The sequence below is a fragment of the Grus americana genome, chromosome 3, assembly GCF_028858705.1.
Source record: "Grus americana isolate bGruAme1 chromosome 3, bGruAme1.mat, whole genome shotgun sequence".
Taxonomy (NCBI): Eukaryota; Metazoa; Chordata; class Aves; order Gruiformes; family Gruidae; genus Grus; species Grus americana.
Genome location: NC_072854.1, coordinates 63,953,553 through 63,975,321, shown reverse-complemented (window position 1 = coordinate 63,975,321; position 21,769 = coordinate 63,953,553). Strand labels below are relative to the sequence as shown.

General features: G+C 40.7%; 2 protein-coding genes across 11 annotated transcripts in view; both read left to right on the top strand.

Annotated features, from left to right (window-relative positions):
* Window positions 1–10,283, top strand: part of MAP3K5 (mitogen-activated protein kinase kinase kinase 5) — a 110,920-nt gene extending 100,637 nt beyond the window's left edge. For both annotated transcript variants that reach the window (XM_054819462.1, XM_054819463.1), the window contains 6 exons: window positions 1,111–1,216; window positions 3,581–3,821; window positions 6,640–6,752; window positions 7,656–7,768; window positions 8,652–8,728; window positions 9,547–10,283. In XM_054819462.1, coding sequence (XP_054675437.1) covers window positions 1,111–1,216; window positions 3,581–3,821; window positions 6,640–6,752; window positions 7,656–7,768; window positions 8,652–8,728; window positions 9,547–9,607 — 711 coding nt within the window. In that variant the 3' untranslated portion in view covers window positions 9,608–10,283. The remainder of the gene's footprint in view (window positions 1–1,110; window positions 1,217–3,580; window positions 3,822–6,639; window positions 6,753–7,655; window positions 7,769–8,651; window positions 8,729–9,546) is intronic.
* A 2,712-nt stretch (window positions 10,284–12,995) lies between these two features.
* The window catches only part of MAP7 (microtubule associated protein 7), a 119,687-nt gene continuing 110,913 nt past the window's right edge, over window positions 12,996–21,769 (top strand). For 4 of the 9 annotated variants that reach the window (XM_054819475.1, XM_054819474.1, XM_054819467.1 and 1 more), the window contains exon 1: window positions 12,997–13,194. In XM_054819475.1, the coding sequence (XP_054675450.1) occupies window positions 13,149–13,194 (46 nt within the window). In that variant the 5' untranslated portion in view covers window positions 12,997–13,148. Of the gene's footprint in view, window positions 13,195–13,231; window positions 13,527–21,769 lie in introns of those variants that run through there. The other 5 variants (XM_054819468.1, XM_054819466.1, XM_054819465.1 and 2 more) reach the window with 4 other exon arrangements.

The following is a 21,769-nucleotide window of genomic DNA, read 5'->3' as shown; positions in this document are numbered from 1 at the left end:
TATGATAAATAACATTTATTAACTTTTACACATCTTCTGAAGGCATCATTTGTGTAACTTCAGTCATTTTTTTTATAGAGAGGTTACCCCAATGTGAAAGAATTAAATTAATCCCTTTTTTAGGAAGACCTAAGAGTGAAGTATCTTCTTGCCACGTTTTTTAGTAAGCAGTAGTTGCTACTTTATTAATAAGGCTTTGAATAACTTCATAATTTTCTAAATACAGTTGTATTTGTTTCTTCCTGCAACTTCTTGAGTTCTGCTCCTACAAAGTCTGTTGCTTTGGGCTGCTTCCGTGCCTGGAAAACAGCACCAAGGCTGTTTTGTGCTGTTGCTGCTTACCGTGGCTAGGCGTTGTGTTGTAGCGTTATCACCCCACCTGCTTCTTCCCTGTCATTTGGGCGTTGGGTAACAATTCCCCCAAGGTAGAGACATTCTTGTGAGTGGCATGGAGCGTCCATACGGGCACCTGGCAATATGGCTAAAAGCAGTTTGAAAGCAGGCCTGTAGGGAATTAGGAGCGACCCAGTGTAGAAAACTATCTGATTGTATGAAGTGAAAAGCAGAAGGAAAGACAAAATACCACAGCATACAAATGAAGTCCCCTGACTATTTAAACTAACGTTAACTATTTTCTGAATCAAGAAGGAGCAGCATTACATTAGTTCTTTGATATTTCCTACAATTGTACTTTAAAATAGGTAAGTATTGCTCAGAACAAGCAGTGAAAACAATGCCAAAAAATAACAAGATTAATTAGCTTAAGTTACAAGCCTTTCATAATGTGGTCCTTGGTATTTGTCTTGCATTTTTTTAAATTTCTGTCCACACCCATGAAGGTTAAATAATCTTCAGTATTGCAATGATCAAAAATCGCCTAACACAGGAACCAGTACTTGATAAAAAAATCCAAAATATTGGATGACTTGTAATAAAATGGTGGAAGTTGGCAGTGTTGCTCCTTTCTTCATTTAATGACACATGAAATAGCTTCAATCACCTGCTTTGATACAGCATCTATAATTTCAAACACTTTATATAATGCTGACGTATATTATGGTTTTAAGTTGTAGGGTGATATAATATCTGAACTGAATTCTCTGTTGCTAGGTCAATAAAGTTCTCCGAAATCATAACATCAAGCCACATTGGATGTTTGCATTGGACAGCATAATCAGAAAAGCTGTGCAGACTGCTATTACTATTCTGGTCCCAGGTGAGTCATTACTTAATACTCAGCAAATATTTATTAGCTGTCTCTTTAAACATGCTTTAGAACTGTGATTATGACGCTTCACTTTAAGATTTTGAAATGAGCAGTGGCCTTTTTCCTGTTTTGCAACTCAAAAACTAATCAGTGTATTGTCCAAGTTATTTTGGAAAGCACCTTTCCAAGATGCGTAATCGAAATGATTCTGCAATGCTGAGCAGTAGTAGGCTAAAGTGCTCTGGGGCCTAATTTTTTGAGGTGCACAATGCTGCCTCTTGAAATCCAAAGGACAGACCACTTGCCAGCACATGCCGATTTTGGAAGATGTTTTACAAAGTGCAGATTAATTATGTGCTTTTTGGAGCACTCGGAAGTCTCTTCGGCTCCTGGTCAGAAGCTGTCTAAATAAATAAATCTGCCATGCCTGCCGTTTGAATATTGTATTTTGAACGTTACGGGATTAGAATGCATGGCTTAGCTGAGGGAAGGAGTCTATGTAGAAGAAACTGTAGCCCATTCTGTTATTACTCTACCTATTTCCAGAGTTAGTTTCTCTGCTGCTTCTCAACTAAGTTTGTGATTCCTCTGTTCCTTATGCTGGAATTAATGGTGAAATATTCACATAAATGATTTAATGCTTGAAGTCAGAAGTCAGAATACTTATGTTCCTGTTTTCTGCAGTGGGTTAAGTCTTAAATTATCAACAAGGGGATCTTAGAATTCCAACAAAAGTTACAGCTCTTCCTGTTCTCCTGGGTATTTTCCATATCCCCAGCACAACCAGCAAGGCATAAATAGAGTTTCTGTTTTACTTTCGAGTCATAAGGAAAATCTGTCTTTTGATTAGAATGCCGAACACCTTTAACAGGCATGTACTTTATTGCTATAAAATAGGAGTACTGTAGAATTCTTCCTTAACAGATTCTTCTTCCCCATACAGCTCAGTATCAGCACTAATCGTACATGGTCAAGCTTAAACAAAAGCCTCTGCGCCCTAGTAGCTGTCAGGCACCGATCATCTTCCTCTTCCCTAATCACCTTACCCAACTTCTGATTGCTTCCCCTTGCCTTTGTCTGACTTCCCCCCCCCCCCATGAATGATGTGAAGATTGATCTCTGGCCTTAACACTTCTAAAAGTTCTGGGATGTTTTAGGAGTAGTAAGAAGCAAAGAAGCAGATGTTGTATAGTTATACTGCATGGTGGTGAACAACAGTAAAATGAACTTCTGTTCTTATTAGCATGATGCAGAAATTCAAAGCAAATTCAGACATATTTGCTTAGCAATATTTGGGTAACTGCTATATAATAAGTCTGCTTTCTTTAATTTAGAGGAAGCACAGCTCTGTTGATCTTAGTATGTTCAGCCTTGAAAAAGGTATGTAGGATTGCAATGAAGAGACGAAATGGATCAAGGAACAAATGTCCCTTTTGTAAAGATGAGAAATGTACTTGTTAGTTCTTCAGCAGAAAGGACAAAACCCAAATGTGATTCAGAATAAAAGTATTTTTTGCTGAGGAGACTAAAAGGAGTGCTCAGCAGTAAGAAGCCACAATTGAAGGAAGGAAGGAAGGAAGGAAGGAAGATTTATATTAAATGGTTAGAATTAACAAACAGATGTTGCAATAGTGAGTTTTATAGGAGTATAAGATCTTGTGTACGTATCCTGCATACCTGGAAAGCTCTGGTAGGTAATTTAAACAGGGAATAACGGAAACTAAAGCACACGTACAGCTTTGTGTCCACAGTTTTATGGATGTACATCATTACCAAATAGGCAGTGTTCTCCCTGATACGTAGAAGGGGGAAGTGTGCTACTTTTAATTGTCAGGAAGGGGGTCTGTTTGTTATTTCCTCTCTATGTCTTTGGATAAAATTTTTTGGTATACACAGTATTCTTATAATGAGAGAATGCTAAATATGCCAGGAAAACAACAACAGTAATAGCTGGATATAAGAGAAATAATGGTTGTTTGTTTAATAAAACATTTCAGGTCAGACACGTAAGGAATTACAAACCACTGAGAATGGAATAAAGCAGAAGAAAGCACTTCTGCTGCACACAGTGCTTCAGCACAGTTTGGCATGAAATGCTAGCCAAATCTGGAATCCTATTCATCCAGATTTTTTTTTTAAGAGCTTTTGAACATTCGATGGGTTGAATAATAATCAGCATAAACTAAGATGCTGTTATGGTATGAATGGTCTCAAACGTCTAGAAAATATCATCTGTTCTCTTGCACAGAAATTTCAAAATTTCCTGCCAAAGCTGTAGGATGATCTGTAAATAGTCACTTAGGTCTGCTTTTGTTTTAATGTTGAAGATCTTTAATATTTTTTCTTTTGCTTGTATTTTAATGTTACTAATAGAATTGAGGCCACATTTTAGTCTTGCATCTGAAAGTGATACAGCAGATCAAGACGATATAGAAGTTGAAGATCAAGATGAACAGCCTCAGAATCAAACTATCCAACAGCCTTGCATTGTCATGGAAGATGCAGTAGCTACCTCAGGTGTAAGCACACTCAGCTCTACGGTATCCCATGACTCCCAGGCTGCTCACAGATCACTGAGCGTCCAGCTGGGCAGGCTAAAATTAGAGACAAACAGGTAAGTGTGGACATCAGGGGACACTAGCTTACTTGTGACAGTATGTATTGTTTCACTTTTAAAATATATGTGCTAGAATACTAGTGACAGCATCAAAATGCCATAGTACTGCAAGTTGTTCATTTAAATGATGGTCATTGTTTAGCTGTGACTGATGACTTATATTAGTTTTATTTGTTTCAGAACAATAGTGATGCAAGTTAAGGTCAGTCTTGATTTCGGGTGCCCTTTTCAAGGAAAGTCTGAAAAAATTGAGCTTGCTGCCAAGCTTCTGCTTTTTCTCTCCTTCATATGCTGTGTATGGCTGATGAATGGTGTTATGTTTTATTTCCATTAAGGCAGAACTTGCTGTTCTTTTCTATAGTTATTCTTGGGGGATGAATTCAAGCTAGTCGACAGCCACACATGAGCTCCACAAGGAAACTGCTTCAGACTTGTTTTGTGCACAGAATTCACTGCAGCAGGATCTGTGCTTACCAGCAAGCATTACCTTTTTATTAAATTCTGTTCGTCAGAGAAAGATGGGAAAAATAGGTGTGTTGTTTAAAAGAAGAAATAAGCCAGAAATTTGGATGTTGGATTTTTTTCAGAAATATACATATTCATTCCACTTTAAACCCAAGAAGTGGTTCTTCTGGGGGTTTTGTTTATTTAAGAAATGTCAGAAACAAATCTGTCTCCATTATTTTATCCAAATAATTTTCTATATAATTTTGCTTTCTTTTCATTAAAATATACCAGATAGTCTGTTTAAAGTAGATATTTTAGTTTTTGCAGCATCTGATTTATGACATTAGATTTCCTACAGATGTAAGTTTTGAATGACATTCATAGAAAGAGAACATCTTCAGTAAGATGGTTGTTATGCTGCTAGAACATTCTTTGTAGTTATTGTTCCAATTTAAATTAAAATGTTAAATTGCACTTTACTTTTAAATGTGTCCAAGAATTTTGCTATAGCGTAATTCATTATACTCTATTGTTTATTAAAAACAATAAAGTATCAGTATTTTTGAGTTTCTATGTTACAATTAATTTTTTTCCTTGTGATGACCACTGAGAAATATTTTGATTGCCGTATTGATACACTTTAAATAAATAAATACATAAGGAACTTAGATTGGCTCATTTTACTTCTGGAGTTGATGATGGGGAGTAGCATCAGAAGTGATCAATTTGTACAGGTACTGTTTTCTAGCATTTTGCTTTTGTATATTTCTCAAAAGTAAAGCCTTTGGCCAAATAATCACATCCTGTCATTCATGCAGAAATTTTGAGGTAAATAATAGGGACAGTTGTTTAAGTATTAATTAAAGCTTTATTGGCATAAGCAGCAAGCAGTTATCAAGAGAAAATAGTTGATTATTTTATTGGCCCTGAAGGCCTTTTTCAACCAGAATGGATAGAGGAGGAATAAATTAACTGAAAGGGGACTGCCCACCTCTCTGGACAGAATATCAGTCTGCACTGAGATTAGCCAAGGTGTGAGTGTGTGTAGAGGCACAAAGCAGCTCTATTCACGTGCAGGGTGGACTTGTTAAGAATTTTTGGCTCAGGTGTGGAAGGACTCAAATGCAACTATGCTGCTGGTAAGCCTGCATGCAAGCTAAAAGTACAGCTAGATGTTATTACAAATCAGTCATATGAGATGCAGTTTACTTCTGGGTAAAGACAGGCAAGGTGCTTTTGTGGCACATTCTCTAGCTGAATTCCAGAATGTCCCTTTCTTTCAGTGTCCCAGAAAAAAAGTTGCAGTTCTCAACTGGTATAAATAAATAAATAAAGTAAAAAACCCATACTAAGATGGAACAGTTACTGCATAGTTCTCAGGCTGACAAAGGCTTCAAGGAAGGGACAAAGGTGCTACAATTCTTTCAAGGCAGAACTTCCTAAGACTTGGAAGTCAGTGATAGATTTATGAGTTTGTTCTCCATGTCCAATTTCTCTGACCAAGTTCCTGAATACATATTGTTCATAAGTCCTCCTTTTTACTAAAATGCTTTTCTAAAATATCAAACTGCAGCAGTTCCACATACTAATTTTCCATTGTATTCTGATTATTTTCCTTTGATCAGTTTGAAAGGTGCTGACCACTGAATCTCTCTGGGTTTCTCTGTGGGTTTGTGTTATGGAGGTAGTCGAACGAGGGTTCCAATTTGTTTCTGCTTGACATTCTCAAAAGTAATTGCTTAGGAGAGGACAGAAGGTATTTTCTCACTCTTCATATAACATAGGATGGTAGGCACAAAGTGCCTAGTATGTGAGGGTCAGCCCCTTTGTGGATGAGAATGTATTTTCCCCATTTAAGAAATGCAACCATAAGTTTTCACCACATTTTCATTGCAGCTCCACCCTTGCCATACCTTTGAAAATGTCTGCTGGAGATGTGAACTGGCATTTTTCCTTAAAGGATCATGTCATGAAGTTTAGCCCTTGGTTTATGAAACACTTTGATGTTTGTTCTTCTCAATGACACAGTTTTGTTTAAAACAGAATGCTGGCTGTAGAAATGTCACTGAAGTTTTGTACCATACCACCTGTTTAGTGGGTGGATGTGTATATGGAGGCTGGTGTGTTTGGTTTTGTGTTGTTGGTGTTCGGTTTTTTTTAAGAGCTATAGCTTTAGGAACCAGTGAATGTTTATGTCTTGATATAGGTCATAATAAATCTTAGCAAGAGGATATGCCTATTAAAGCTGAAGAAGTCTGTCCCTGTCTCTGTCAAGAAAGTTGCCAGTTTAAGTGTAGCAAGATCTTTGCTTTCCTGAAAATTTGAAACTACTTAAGGAAATGTGCGCTTCCTTACCATTACTTCACAGGTTATTGGAGGAGTTGGTTCAAAAGGAGAGAGAATTTCAAGTCCTCTTACATCAAGCTATAGAAGAAAAAGATCAAGAGATCAGAAACCTACGGCTTAGGTCACAGCCAATAGGTAAGTGAGAAGACTTTTCAAAGAAAAGTTTCATACTGGCTACAGATGAAGACAGTGGCAGCTAAACTTCTGTTCTTTTTATTGAGCTAGTGCCAGCAAAGATGCTTTATTATACGGCTTCTGGTAGGGTTTGCTTTGAAGTAAGAATGGATATTGTGGAAACAAATTACTGAATTTGTTAATCACAGTACAAGGAATGATATGATTTAAATACTTTGATTGTGATTATATGGAAGAGTACAAGGCTTATATCCTACAGAATAAATATTATTTCCAAAGAGGGAAATGATAATGTTTAGGTATGAGTTCTTTGAATTACAGACTGTTCCAACTGTTAAACTGAAAGTTCAAGAGGATTTAGTTGGTGAGATGTAAATACACCTTAAAGCTTACTGAGGGAAGCTGAGTTTGATATGTGTCTGCCCTGAAGAAGGTGGAAGTGCTAATGCAGTTTGATGTTTTGGTGTAATGCGCTTCAAAGAAGCATTGCTTTCCAAAAGCAGCTGATCCTCAATCTAAGGCATTGCCTACGCACCAATTGTATGAGTTACACTGAACGGTTTAGTTAAATTAATGCAACAGCCTTAGTGTAGAAACAGTTAGAGTAAAATTGATGTGCCTTGTACTAGTAAAGTTATGTTCTGAAGAGGAAAGAAAATGTATCTCTATCAATGTTCACAGTGCTTTAACTGTACCCCTAACCAAGTACAGTGATTGGTGTATAACTGTCTGTAAACTGTAATTAAGTGTGCACTTTGGGAATTGACAATTATCTTTATTTATGAGGATACTGGTATTCTAAGCTTGAAGGGAAAGCTCACTGAAGAAAGTGCTTCAGCAGTCAAAAATTACAAGAGGTTGCTTTGGCAACATAAAACCTTTTCTCAAAAATGCTTGTTCTAGATATTCCTGGATTGTCTGTCTGTCATCGTCATTCCACTGGCACAGGGACTGAACACCCTGACCTCATAAACTGGCTGAGCATTCAAGGAGCTGATGAGGCCACGATAAACAAGGTAGCAATGATTCTGTTCACTCTCTGACACAGTTGCAGCACTCTTTTGTGACTCAATGCAAGAACACACCAAACCTTTTCAATTACTTCAGTGCATTTTGAGAGATGAATTTGTTTTCAGAGGACAGGAAAAAGCCATGAATATGAAAGCCTTCATAAAAACACAGTATTGTTAATAATTCCTATATCTCATTAGGAATAAGAAAATAAAATGTCCTGGTAAATAGACAGTATTGCTTTGGTTCATAATTTTTCAGTGTCTTTACACGTTGGAGGAGTTCCTGCTGATTATAACCTGGGTACAGGGTACATGTTCACCCTTAGCTAACTGTGTTGAAGTGAAATCTCCTGAAGTAGATCAGTCTGCTCTGCAGCAGATTATGTAATTTTAGAGGTGTTGAGCATCTCAGAATTTCAGCTGACTTAGGAAAACCTGCATGTAGTTATCACTCCTACAGATCAGATGAAAGATTCCTTGAAATTCAAGTACATCAAATTTAGATGCCATTTTTGAAAAGGTAGATCTTAACTGTTGATTTTAATTTCCTCATGGGTGAAATGTGGTAATAATTATGCTCTAATTTGTGTTCATTGAAGTTTGTGACTCTGAGATACCAGTGATAACAATAGAAATGCCAGTTGACAAAAGTTTTGAGTAGCTATAAAAGCATTATACCTTTCAAGTTGTGCTTGGTATGCTAATGAAGTAGTTTCCCTGTATTTCTAGAAACAACGTGGATTAATCTGTTGCATGTACCACATTTTGGCCCAATTTTAAGTTTCTTCTAAACTTAAACTTTTATTTTTAAGGGCAGATGGTATATAAAACTTAGAAAATTAGATTATATTTCTAACAAAATGTTCATTTAAACTTCTTTTTGTAGTTCTTGGCTGAAGACTATACATTAATGGATGTTCTCTGCTATGTTACACGAGATGATCTGAAATGTTTGAGACTGAGGTAATTCTTCCCAGTTGAAGCTGAACTGTGCTGAGCAGGAGTTGTGTTTTGTTACAAGAGAAAATAGCTTATACTAAGCCTCTATTTTTTTGGATTGTGCAGTATTAATTTAAAATAGGTCATACTTTCCAGTATGTCTTTGTTTACTGATGCATTCCTGATAAACACCTGATACTGGTTAAATTTTAAAATAAGCTTTTCTTTTAAAGGAAAGAAAAAGGAAAATGTTAAAGTAAAGCTTTTGCCTTACACTTGGAGCCACTGGATATCCCACTACAGCCTTGCTTTTATTTTAAAAGGTAGTGATAGCAAAACTTTCTGTAGTTTATCATAATCATCAGACTTCAGAAATACTACTTATAGACTGCAACTAACACTAGGTTTCACCTAATCATGCCAGGTGTGTGGGTCACTGCAGAACCAAGTTTAGGTAGAAACAATAGAAGTTATCAAACACTGTGTGTGTGCCCAGTCAGTTTAAAAATAAATAAATTTTTTTTTTTTTTTAAAAGGCAGGTGTTAAGATTGTTTTCATAATGTTGGAAGTTTGCTGTGGGTTATGTAGGTCCTTTGGACCAGAAGTCTGAATTCCAGAAAGCAGGCATCTGAAAAGTAGAAAGATTGCCCTGTACTTCAATCAGAAAAGGACTCTGTTCTCTATTTGAGTATCACATGTTGAATTTCACCTTTGATCAGCCTTCCCACTGAATTTCATTGGTCAAAACCAGAGCAAGAATATCTGAAGGCACCTACATGGAATGCTTTCAGACTAGAGAGTATCTTTGTACCTGAGCATCTTTGATTTTTTTTCTTTACAGAGGAGGAATGCTATGCACGCTCTGGAAGGCCATCACTGACTTTCGAGAGAAACACGCCTGACACTGAAATTTTTCTTCGCTTCTCTGCAGAGAGGAAAAGATTTCCTTTCAGCACGGAGCAGGTGTGCTGTCAGAAGGACTGTTGCACTTTAATCCAGTATTTGTTTACCAATGTTAAAAACACTGCAGCTTCCTGACTGCTTTTACTCTTATAATCCATAATGAATCTGTAAACAACCTGCAACATTATTTTACTTTAAATATTTTTACATGCATTTTTTTCAAAAATTAAACCACCACAAACCACCAAAACCCATTATAAACTCATGAAATATTGTAGTTAAAGTAACCACATGTTAATTTCATGAAAAACTGATGTAAGTTTTCATGTGACTGTACATCACTGGAACAAAACCGAAATGTGACAACAACTTCCCAAGTTTCTTTTTCTTTGTAATGTACTTCAATAATCTGTAGTAGAACATCATAATTTCAATCATAATTAGATATTTTTCTTTTAGTATGCAAGACCTAAAGGTAATTGTTTTCACCTACTGCCCTACATAGTTTAATATTGTTTATTTTTGCTAATTTAAGTTCTATGGTGCATTTGTTTTAGAGTTGTTTATGTACTACTGAACTGTACCAGTTGCATACACCTGAACCACAGTACTGTTAGCTTGTTCTAAAGCTATCTCTGACATACACAGTTGAAAATAAAAAGAACCTGAGACTTACTTTTTCCTATATTTTTGGACTTTTAAAATAATAAAGGTGTAGAACTGGAAAATATTGGAATAAAAAAAGAGGAAAAAATCATACTGAGTATCAAGGGAACCTTTCTGACACGTTAAAATTAGTGACTTTGAGTCTGATAATCATACCATTGAATATTTTCTCTGTTCTCCTGTTCAGTCTAATTCCTATACTGACAATCTAGGGGCAAGCAAAATTCTTCTCTGGGTGCTCTACTTGAGAAATGAATATCCTGCTTCCATGGACTGAATAGTTATTGTGGCCTGTTGTTTTCTTCTGCTTTTGTTAATGCAGTATGTCTTTTCTCACACATAATGAAAAAGGATGGTGGATATTCCCTGTCCATCCACTCTCATTGTCACTCCAGCATTCTAGCACTCAGATTCTTATGCAGCAGCTGCAAAAAATTCCATTGTAAGACTTGCCTGAACAGAAGCTGCTTCTTTTTTCATAAGCCTTGGTAATCAGTGAACAGCTTATACCCTGAATTTTTCAGGTCTAGCAAGTATTTTTCAAAGAAAATTAAATATTTTTTTCTAAACATAAACATATTGTCCTAACATGTATGTAGTAATTTTTGCTGACTAAAACCCAACAATTATATATTAAAAAATAGGCTAAATAAAGAACAGTAGATTAAATAATTTTAGTTAGATTTAGTTAATTTTTTTTTTTTACTCTGAAGATGGTTCCACTGATGTTTGTTTTCAACTCATTCCAAAACATAACTACATTTTCAGGAGAAACATAGCTACTGTTTAACAATTCATACTGCTATTACAGCAGAAAACAGTACAATTTCAAGGTAGTTTTCAGCACTGGAAAGACCAATGGTGGAAGTTGACTTGCAAAACCCAAAGCAACTAAAAAACTCTGTCCATGGAAAAGTTGACCCTAGGACCATAAACTCCCCTAATTTTGTGTGAAACATGATCCTGTACCAGTCCATGACTATAGTCTGAAAACCTCTGATTTCATGCAGCATGAATAGACCAGAATGTAATTGCATTGCTTTATTTGTGTATTATACTTTGAAAGCATGCAGCCTGTTCTCTATTATCTATGACTCAGGGTGCTCAGCAATTCCAGCTATGTGTAAGAGAAGGGAGTGTGATTGAGGAATCATTTTAATGTCTCCATGAGACCTAGCGTGGTACCAGATGGGACTTAATTCCTGTAGTTCGCTGCTGGCCTCACCAGACCCAAGGTGGCTTCTGCCGAGCTGCTCAGCAATCAGTTCTGTATTCTCCACTGTGAGACTGTATCAAGTATATCCCTGAACAGCACAGCTTATCTATCTATGTGCTAGATATGTGCACAAAAGCTTATGTAATATCCTCACTGCAGGCTACTTCATATAGATTGTGCCAGACACATTACTTTTTATATCCTTGGACAGAACGTGAAGAAACATTTTGGGACAGGGTATATCGGACAGGTCAGCCTGGGCTTCCTCAGCCTGGCTCCCTGGATATGCTGGTGGATGCCTACATGGACCATAAGCAAGGGACTTGAGATTACATTGTAAGGACACCTTAAGTTTTAGTGCAGGATTTTGCCAAGGGCAACCTTTTGGCTACAGGACATACCACTCCCTTTAAGCTTGGATAGCTTCTTGGTCCTTGACTAGTGCTGTTGTAATCCAGGGCTCAGGCTGACTGGGAGACCTTTCCACCTCTGTTAAGAGAGCCAGGCAGAATGCAGAAGTGAAAACTTGACATAGACAATGCTGGTTTTGGAGTGTCTTGCACCTTTTGGCGTAGAGCCCATCCTGTTCTTGTATCACACTTTCCTGCCCACAAACCACAGGGCACATTTATCACCTGAGCCCCAGCTCCTTCTGTTTTAGCGCAGAGATGGCTGCTAGTGCAATAAAACATCCATCCTCCCTTCCCCTGGAAGAAGATCTCACGCCCTGAACTTCAGCTGTTTGTGAAAAAAGGACATTGTGCATGGTGGTGGAAGTTTGCTTTCTCCAGTGTGCCAGACTGAGGGAGCTGCATCTCCCCATCTGCTTGCCTGCATGCATGCATGCAGGCTGTGTACCATGAGTTCCCCATTTCATTCACCCTGTTTCAACCGTGGTTTTGATGATTGGTACTATCTGCAAGCAGATGCGAAATGAAATGATGTTTTAATCCAGACCTAGAACATTTTTAAGAGAAACACTCTATGACTTTGGAAAGCAGTTTAGGGAAACTCACAGGAAAGGTAACAAGACCATGACCTTTACAGCAAGGACTGATACTGGCTTCACAGAGCCATTTATTGGAAGCAAGACATTGCAGGCAGCCTAGGGTACATACCCGGCTGTTTAAAAGTGCATGCCGTAATAACGAGACTACAGCAGTACAGTTCTTTCCCAAACGATGCGGCACACAGCCTGGGCTTGTGAGGCGGCCACCACACCTCACACCTACCCTCGAGACACCGGTGGGGAATTGGTAATCATCTCAGAAACCTGTTGTTTCTCTCCGAGCCGGTACCTAATGAGCTGTGCCAATGCGGCGGGAGCCCCTCTGAGGGAAGGAAAAAAAAATACCCCTAGGGAAACACCGGTATATGGCCTAGAGCAGGGCTGCCGAGGAAGCCGGCCGTGCGGACCGGGTGGTCGCCGCCGCCCGCCCCCGCCCCCTTAGAACCGCCGGGTCTCGTGCCTGTGAGGGGAGGCCGCTACCCGCCCGCGGGCGCTGCTCGCGCTGGGTCCGCCCTCACCTGCTGCCGGGCAGATCCTGCCGCCGGGCAGATCCTGCCGCCACCGGCGGGGGAGGGGGGACGTGGCGTTCTCACCTGCCCGGGGCTGTAGATCCGCGGGGCGGAGCAGCTGCGCTCGGCGAGGAGGAGACATGGCGGAGGCCGCGGGCAGGAGCGGCGGGTGCCGGCGCCCTGCAGGTGAGGCGCCGCCGGCGTTTGGGGTGGTGGGGGGAGCGGCGCGGCTCGGCTGCTGCGCGCACCCCTGCGCACCCGGCCAGCTGCAGGCCGGCCGTGAGGGGAGGCAGTGCAGCGGAGCCCGGCGGCGGCCTCCTCTCGCAACAGGTGCGGGGCCGCCCCGCGGCTGCCCGTGCCCGCCGTGCGCCGGGCTGCGAGGGGGCTTTTCCCCGGGTGTCACCCACCGTGAATCGCCGCCTGCAGACCCACCACGGAGCCAGCCGTAGGGGCGGCCCCACGCAAGGGCGCTGCGGCCCGGTGGGGGCGGCGCGTCCGGCCCATGCCCGGCCGTAAGGGTGAGACCCCCCTCCAGCTCCGCGGAGGGGCGCCGACGGGTGCGCGCCGTCGTGCCGAGGGCACGGTTTGTTGTTCTGAAAGCCTTCGCTGTTAGGGCTTGGTGTGCTGCGAGGCGCCTTCACCGCGACGGGGCTAACGCGGGGGTGCCGAGCCGCGCGGGGGAGGCCCGGCCCAGCCGGAGGGGAAGGGGCCCTCGAGGACGGCCGCCGGGCTGCGGCGCTGGAGCCCGGGTGTGTGGGGCAGCGGGTTTTGAGCAGGGCTTGAGGTAGCGGCGAGCTCCTGCAGTTAGGGTGAATACCTGCAACATCTAGCTAACGGTAACGGGGGCGAGGTGAGCCCTGGCGAGGGAGAAGGGACGTCTCAGTGGGGTTAAGGTACCTGGGTAGTGGCGGCGGGTGCCTCTCCGAGCGAGGCCCGGGGCCTTGCGCCCCGCAGGAGGACGATCTGCAGGAACCGGGGTTTAGGCTGCGCCTTAAAAGCGTGCAAACGACGGGCTTCTGTAAGCCCGTGCTTCCTATGGAGAAAGCAGGGAGGTGTCTTTACATCTCCTCTGATGAGGGATGCACGCTGCAGGAGCATTTTAAAACCCTTTTATTTTGTCCTAAGGGCGAGGAGGGTGCAGGGAGGAGATTTTGGCTTCTGCAAGCGGATCGACTGTTGTATTGCTGTTACAGGCACAGATGCTGTTTGCTTTTGCAGGCAATGGAGGGGTTGCCTTTCTGGCATGTTCACTGGGAGTGCTGCTTGCTGGACTGTGAAGTCTGACTCCAGCTTTTAGTCTTCTCCTTTTTTCTTTTTTTTTCTTCCTTCCCCAGTACAATTCCACTCACCCTTTGCCAGTACTTCACTTCTTTAACATATGTCCAAGTTTATCAGAGTAAGGTTTCTCATCTAAACAACATACGAATAGGCCATATGGCTGTTGGTTAATTAAATGCGTTTCCACAGTATAATATTTTTAATACATATTTTATATAACATGGGCATGCAGTCACAAGCAACAACTGTGGGCAGACCCATCCAAATGCTATCTTTTTAAAATAAAGTTAGAAGTATAGTGCTTTTGCTCAGAAATCCTTTTTACAAATCACTCCCAGCCATGAGACTAAAGTTCAGCTTCAGAAAGGATGTGCATCTGTTATCCTATGTGTTTCAGAGTTTGCAAACACATTAACTTCACTTTCCACAGGAAGAACAGGCTGTCAGTGTATTTTTAAGCTGCATTTAGCAAACTCTTTTCATCGTTGATGTGATTATTTTTTTAAACTGTATTATCAGTCCTTTTTAAATCACTTAGTAAAACTAGAGATGAGCTGCCAGGTGATGTGTAGTTGACATATGTATGGTTCTAAAAAGACTTACATGCCTGTATTTATTCTGAATTGCTTTGTAGTTTAATGTTTCTGTGTTGAATTTTTACTCATTAAGGCATATTTGTAGACAGGAGGTAGATCTGCTTGCATGAGTTGAGTATTTTGAGTTTAAATTGCTTTGTGCTATCAAAGTTCATTCAAAACTGCCTAACTCTGAAATACCAGAGTTAAACTACTTCTGTGAAGCTGCTTGTTGTCTGTTGAGGTTTTTTTAGGTCTCTGAGTTATCACAGGGGCTTCTTTCCAGATGTTCATAACCAGGAACACCTTTGTAGTGTATCAGGGAGCTGTTCCGCAGCTGTTTGGTCCGTCTGTGAGCGAGCAGATGTGTGTGCCCAGGGAGGGCCGTGGGGATGGCTTTGGCTGCAGTCCGCTCTGCAAGCGGAACACCCATATCTGGATCCGGCTCCTCAGGAAGGTCAACCTCCCATTCTGGTTTGGTGAAATTACCTATTGGTTGACTTATTGCTCTTGTTTAAAAACCAAAACAAACTAGCTAAATAGCTCTGTGTGTTGTGGTGTATGTTTGATATTTTTTTCCTTCTTGTGGCTAGATATATAGACTTTCCTGGGGAAAGCTTTAATAGCACTGTGAGGACTTTGCAGAGAGATGTTACAAGTGGATCCCTTTATTGCTGCACTTAACTAGCTTTCTTCAGTTGAACGGCTTAATTACCAGGGTGAGGGTTTTTTTACTCTGCCATTCATAAATGTGTAGATGGAAAAATGAGTATAGTGCTAAGGGGGTACACTAACTTACACCAGTTAGACTTTTTTAATCATAGCTACTTGAGCATCTTCTAGCGCTAACAAGCTTTACAGTGATTCCCGCGATGAGAGGGGCCCTCTTGTGGAAAATACCAAACAGGGAAGCTTCTAAGGCGCCTAACTTCATGGCTACCCACACATAAACACAGGCATGCCTCTGCCTGAGACACCTCCCTATGCGTGCTCTGGGCCGCCTTGGCCGGCTCTGTGCACAGGTGACAATTTACATAGGCACTGGGAGACTAGAGAGAGCAATGTGCTTGGTTTGTTGCAAGAAAACTTTAATGTAATGATTTTGCATGCTCTTCTAGTTAGCGTTCTCTTCTGAGTGAGCTTAATGTTATTCTGTTCTTTTTGCAGCACTGTAAATGATGTCAGTGCCGGGTAGCTTGTTAAAGACAAACACAGAGGTGTTCTCTATGTTACAGCTGGTGAGAGTTTTCATCTATCGCTTGTTTATCCTGGTATTTTCTCCATCTGAGAATAAATCAAGTTTTAGCTTATTGTGTTATATTTAATTTTTTTTCTTAGCAAATAGATGCATTACAGGGGAAACCACAAAGGTACAGAAGGAACATAGTGGGAGCTTAAAACACTCTCCGGTTCCCCATGGTTCCTTCCCAGCGGTGCGGAAGTATTCTGCTGGGAAGGATTTGTACAGTATTTGTTCCCGTTGCCTCCAAGGAGAGCTGCCGGCCCCGCTGGGCACAGGCCGCTGGCGGTACCGTGTGGGCGCGAGCAGCCGGGGCGGGGGGGTTCCTCCCCCGGCGCCCCAGGGCCGCGCGCCGCCGCCAGGCGGGTCCCGCGCGCTTGGCTCGCCTGCGGGTGCCGCTCTCGCCGCGACCGGTGCTTGGCTACCGGCGGCGGGGGGGAGGAACGGCCCGGCTCTCGGCTCCGTGCAATACACGGCCCCGGAGTTACCCGTGCTTCGTCAAACGCCCGTAACTTCAGCCTCGGTTATCAGAGACCAAGGCGTCAAGAAGGTAACGGCGGTTTGAAGCAAAATGTTGTATTGCCGTGATAGTATATGCTTACACACCTTCACCTTTTAGCGTTTGTATGTTGTTAGAGTACTCTAATTTCCATCCATAATTATTTAAATGTTAGCCCTATTGTGAATATTTCCTATCTTTTATTATATAAAGTGAGGATCTGTAATTCTTCCATTGCCACCCCTCCCTGATTAAAGCCCGTTCAAACTTTGAAATTCTCTACCAGATCTTACCATTACTTAATCGGTCGTACATGAATAATTTCCTGAGTCAGTACTGTAGCTCTGAACACATAGACTCTGATTTATCTGTAGCTTGTAGAATGAAAATGATACAATTAAATTTAAAAGTGTAGATGAGAGGATTAAAATCCTTATAGAAGCCATCCCTCACCTTTAGAAAGCTTCTAAAGTACTGTCTCTTGGTATCTTTTATTGGTCAAGTAATGTTTGTGCAAGGACTACATACTGTGGAAAAGTTTGAACAAGCCTTTTTACATGCATATTGTGTAATGTGAGTCAGGCTGTCTTTCTCCACCCACCTGCTCTCAGCACTGTTAGTGGAAGGAAAAAAAAAAAGGAGGGGAGGAAACCAACAAACACAAAACCAACTAAAAAACCAAACCTCACAAAAAATAAACAAACCCAACAAATAAACCCCAAACCAAACACTGCCACAAAACCTCTGCAGTTCATGGAAAAAATGAGGCCTATTAAAGGATGCTGGAGCAGCTGGCTTATGTGCTACTTTCTCTGTAGGAAGAGAATCTCTGCTAATCTAGCTAAAGTAGTATGCATTCTGATTTTACTTGGGCTTCGTTATGGGTGTTCTTTTGTATGTGCTTTTTCACACTGTAAAAATTGTAAATTTGCAGTAATCTGAGATGGCTACAATTTTATTTGTATGATGGCTGGTTTATTACTATCACTGATAAACAAGTTTAACACTTTACAGCTGAAAATTATCCGTGGTATTAAAGGTAATTAAATATGATCAGTGAAATAATTGCCTCAATTATGTAAATACTGTATAATCTTGCAACATATTTTCTTTTCCACTTGAAAAAGTGTGCATAAGCCTAGACCCGCAATACAAGCCACAGCGTGCTGCTAATGTTTTTGTGGTAACTGTCTTCGCACACCCACCTTTCTTCCAGGAAGGAGATCTTCTGTATGAGACTTCTGTTAAACAAGAAAGCTGAAGAAGGACTGTTTACAAGGGCATGTAGTGATAGGATGAGGGACGATGGCTTTAAGCTGAAGGAGGGTCGATTTAGATTAGCTATTAGGAAGAAATTCTTCACTGTGAGGGTGGTGAGGCACTGGAACAGGTTGCCCAGAGAAGCTGTGGGTGCCCCATCCCTGGAAGTGTTTAAGGCCAGGTTGGATGGGACTTTGGGCAACCTGGTATAGTGGAGGGTGTCCCTGCCCATGGCAGGGGGGTTGGAACTAGGTGATCTTTGAGGTCCCTTCCAACCCAAACCATTCTATGATAAATAGTGGCCTGCTAGGTACTGTTTCAGAACAGTCTACATGCATATTACACATGTTTAAGGTGAAAAAGACTATGAGACGATGATGCATTTGTTAAACTAGTTCAGATTTAATTCTGCAGATATTCCTGAGTAGTGATTCTGGAGTCACACCATATTTGCTTTCATTAAAATCAATCTTTGCTTTCATTAAAATAAGCAGAAGGTATATCTATATCTTCTGTGGCTTTGGAGAAAAAAAAACTTGAAAATATGTATCCTAGGGAATCTGTCAGATTTCAAGGAAAATGACCCTAAGTTGTCTGTTAAGATGACATATGGGGAGTAAGCTGCCTTACTATCCAAATGGATGGAGTTAGCAACCCTAACTCCTGTTGACTTTGAGATTCTTCAGAGATATAAGTGATGGCATGGTTCATACTCCAGATTGATAGTGCCTGTGAGACTAGATTATGGAGGGAAGAAATAAAGTACTGATGTCTCTAAACATTTCTTGTGTTGGTAACTTTAAGGGAAAACACCTTAGAGTATATGGAATCCAAAAATCCAGATTTCCTGGTAACCTGTTGTTGTTTGAGCTGCCAGCTGGGTTAAACCACCACACAGCCATTTGTTTACTCCTCCCTGTCCCTTCCTCAGTGGGATGGAGGAGAGAATTGAAAAGGGGGGAAAAAAAAGTAGAACTCATGGGTTGAGATAAAGACAGTTTAATAGGACAGAAAAGGAAGATGATAATAATGATAAAAGAATATATAAAACAAGTGATGAATAGCACAACTTCTTACCACCTGAAACCAATGCTCAGCTAATTCCTGAGTCCCTCTGCCTCCTGACCCACCCTCACGGTAATGTACTGAGCATGATGTCATAAGGTATGGAATATCTCTCTGGTCAGTTTGGGTCAGCTGTCCCATCTCAGCTTCTTGAGTGCCGACCTGCATTCTTGTTTGCAGGGCAGTATGAGAAGCTGAAAAGTCCTTGACTGCTTGGCAACAACTAAAAACATCAGTGTGCTATCAACATTGTTCTCATCTTAAATCCAAAACACAGCACTATACCAGCTGCTAGGAAGAAAATTAACTCTATCCCTGCCAAAACCAGGACACCGAAGAAACGTGTTGGGAAGTAAGATGTCAGGAGAGCACTGGTAATTAACATAGCACAAAGTAGTTCACAGGATTCCGTGCATCAGATATTCTCAGTAATACAGCAATGGAGAAAACTTTAATTTGGTCTTGGCATATTGCCTTTTCTTTAAAGTATGTTCACATTTCTATGCAAAAGCTTAGTATGTACATAAGCGCTCTTAATTTTGAGTGCTTTACAAGTGCTTGGTTCTCTTGAAAAGTATACGAACTACATAAAAAAAAAAAAAGCTATTTTTACAGACAGAAGCAGTGGCAACACTGCCCAGGCTGTTAGTTAGTAGAGTAACTGGCATTGATGACTTCTGTCTTCTACTGAATTCCTGTTTCTTATTGCCTTGTGAAGTCTCCATTCCTCACTGCCTTTCCTTATTTGACTGAATATTGGCTGAAGTTACATGGTATGTTCTACTATAGGGCCTGATCCGATATCATTCTGTTATATAGAAATAAAAAGTGTTGGCTAAGAATGATCTAATATGTTTCTATTCATCATGGTACACATTGTGCAATTTTTATAATTAGTCATACTATGCAAATCCATTTAATTAAAAAATTTAACAAGACTTGTATATCTTGTATTTGATTGTTTTATTGGGGGGGGGGTGTGCACGTTCAAAGTGTTTGTGGATGATGAGACTCTTACCTCCATGTTCATGTGTCTCTTGCTCTGATGAGGGAGTTTGAGTCAGAACAGGGCTGGGCTCCAAGCCGCCTTCTTGATTTTCCTATGCATGGGAATGCACACAGGTTGAGTTTTAATTGACAGAAGGGAAAATAGTTAACACTTACCTTCTGTCTAGTCACTTCTGAGGACTTAACATCCCTTGGTCCAGTGTGTGGCACTGCCCATGTCAGAGGAACAGCTGAAACTGGGAAGAGGTCACTTCCAAGAGAAGTCTTCTGTGGCTGAGCAAGTGCATGAGGTGTGTTTCCTGGTGGAGCTGCTTCCTACTCCAGGGTTGTGCAGGCAGCGAGGCTGCTGGCACAGCTGTCTGCCTGTGATTCACCAGGACTGCAGTGGGTAGGTATGAGGTGGAACTGGAGAAGCAAGTCTTCCACATCACGTGAGAAGATTGCTGTGGCTGCTCTTAGCATCTGCAGTTCTGCAGCTGAAGAATATGTTGTCTTACTGTTTTGATCAAAGTAGTATCTAGAATGTGCACAGTCTTTGCAGCATGTATGATGGGACCCATAAACAGATGGGTAAGGTAAAGGAGCCAAAGTAGTCAGCATAGTTGATAAGAAAATAAAGACCTTGTGTCTGCTTTTCGTTTCCAGACCTAGCTTATTTAAAATTCATAATCTCTTAGATATGGATAATAATTCTGAATTCAATTTATTGGAAAAGGAGATACTGAGATATGAAACCAGAATAAAGATGTTTGTTCAAACTCAGGAGAGAAAGGAAAAAAGAGCTGAACCTGCCTTTCTAAGTTTGCTTTCTGAAGAATCTTAATAATCCACTGCTGCTCTCCTCTGTTTCTACAGCACATATTTAAGTGGATGTTTGCTTAGAAAAGCTGAACGGTTCTGTTCTTTCTTGAGTTGAAGCACCTAATTCAATGGATGAATGAAGAATAAGTTCATGAAACTACTGTGGGTTTATGGCCTCGACTTTTAGAAGTGAGTTGACTCATTGCTTATTTAAAGCTATTCAGAGTGCATCTATACTCTTGACAGCAGGCTTCTCATCAGTCAAAAGGATGAAGGTTTCCCTTCTTAATCTCTAGCATTTTATATCCAAGAAGGTGGAAAGAAATCAATTATTATATCAGATGTTTATATATTAAATACTGAAGTTGTTTAAAAAAAATTAAGGTACTGCTGTAAAAATAATCTGCCAGTCCTTTATTATCTTGTAATAAAAGTGAATCCTTAGACTTAAAAACCTCTGTAAAGACAAGGTTATTCTCTGTCCTTTTTTGACAATAAGAACTAGAAGGAAGAGAGAATACAAGAGCAGCAGTGGAAAAAATTAGGTGTGCATGATGTTTGAGACAGTGGTTGGCTTAATGGAAGCAAGTATTTTTTTCCTCATATTGTGGCTCTGTCCTTTACAACTTAACTTTTCTGTCTTTCAGCTGGGGGGGGGGTAATTCCTGTCTGTCTTTTTAAGGCTATTTTGCTCTGTCCTAGATTTACATGGCATTGAAAAGAAGGTTTCCAGTCCTTTGATGCTGAGTAAATAGCTGTTTTCTCACATGGGGGCGGGGGGAAGCTCTACTTTCTTGGTTCTTCTTGCCTGATTTAAAACCTAGTGAAGTATAAAGTAAATGCAAAGAGACGAGTCTCCTGAAGGAAATTAGAGAGAGATTGAGTTTGGAATTTGGTTAGTGTCCATATATTCCAACATTGTCCTGTGAGGAATAGAGAGTTAGACTTGATTATCCTTATAGGTCTCTTCCAACTCGAGATACTCTATGATCTAGCACAATCTATATTATATATTTTTAAATGAGTTCTTTAAAA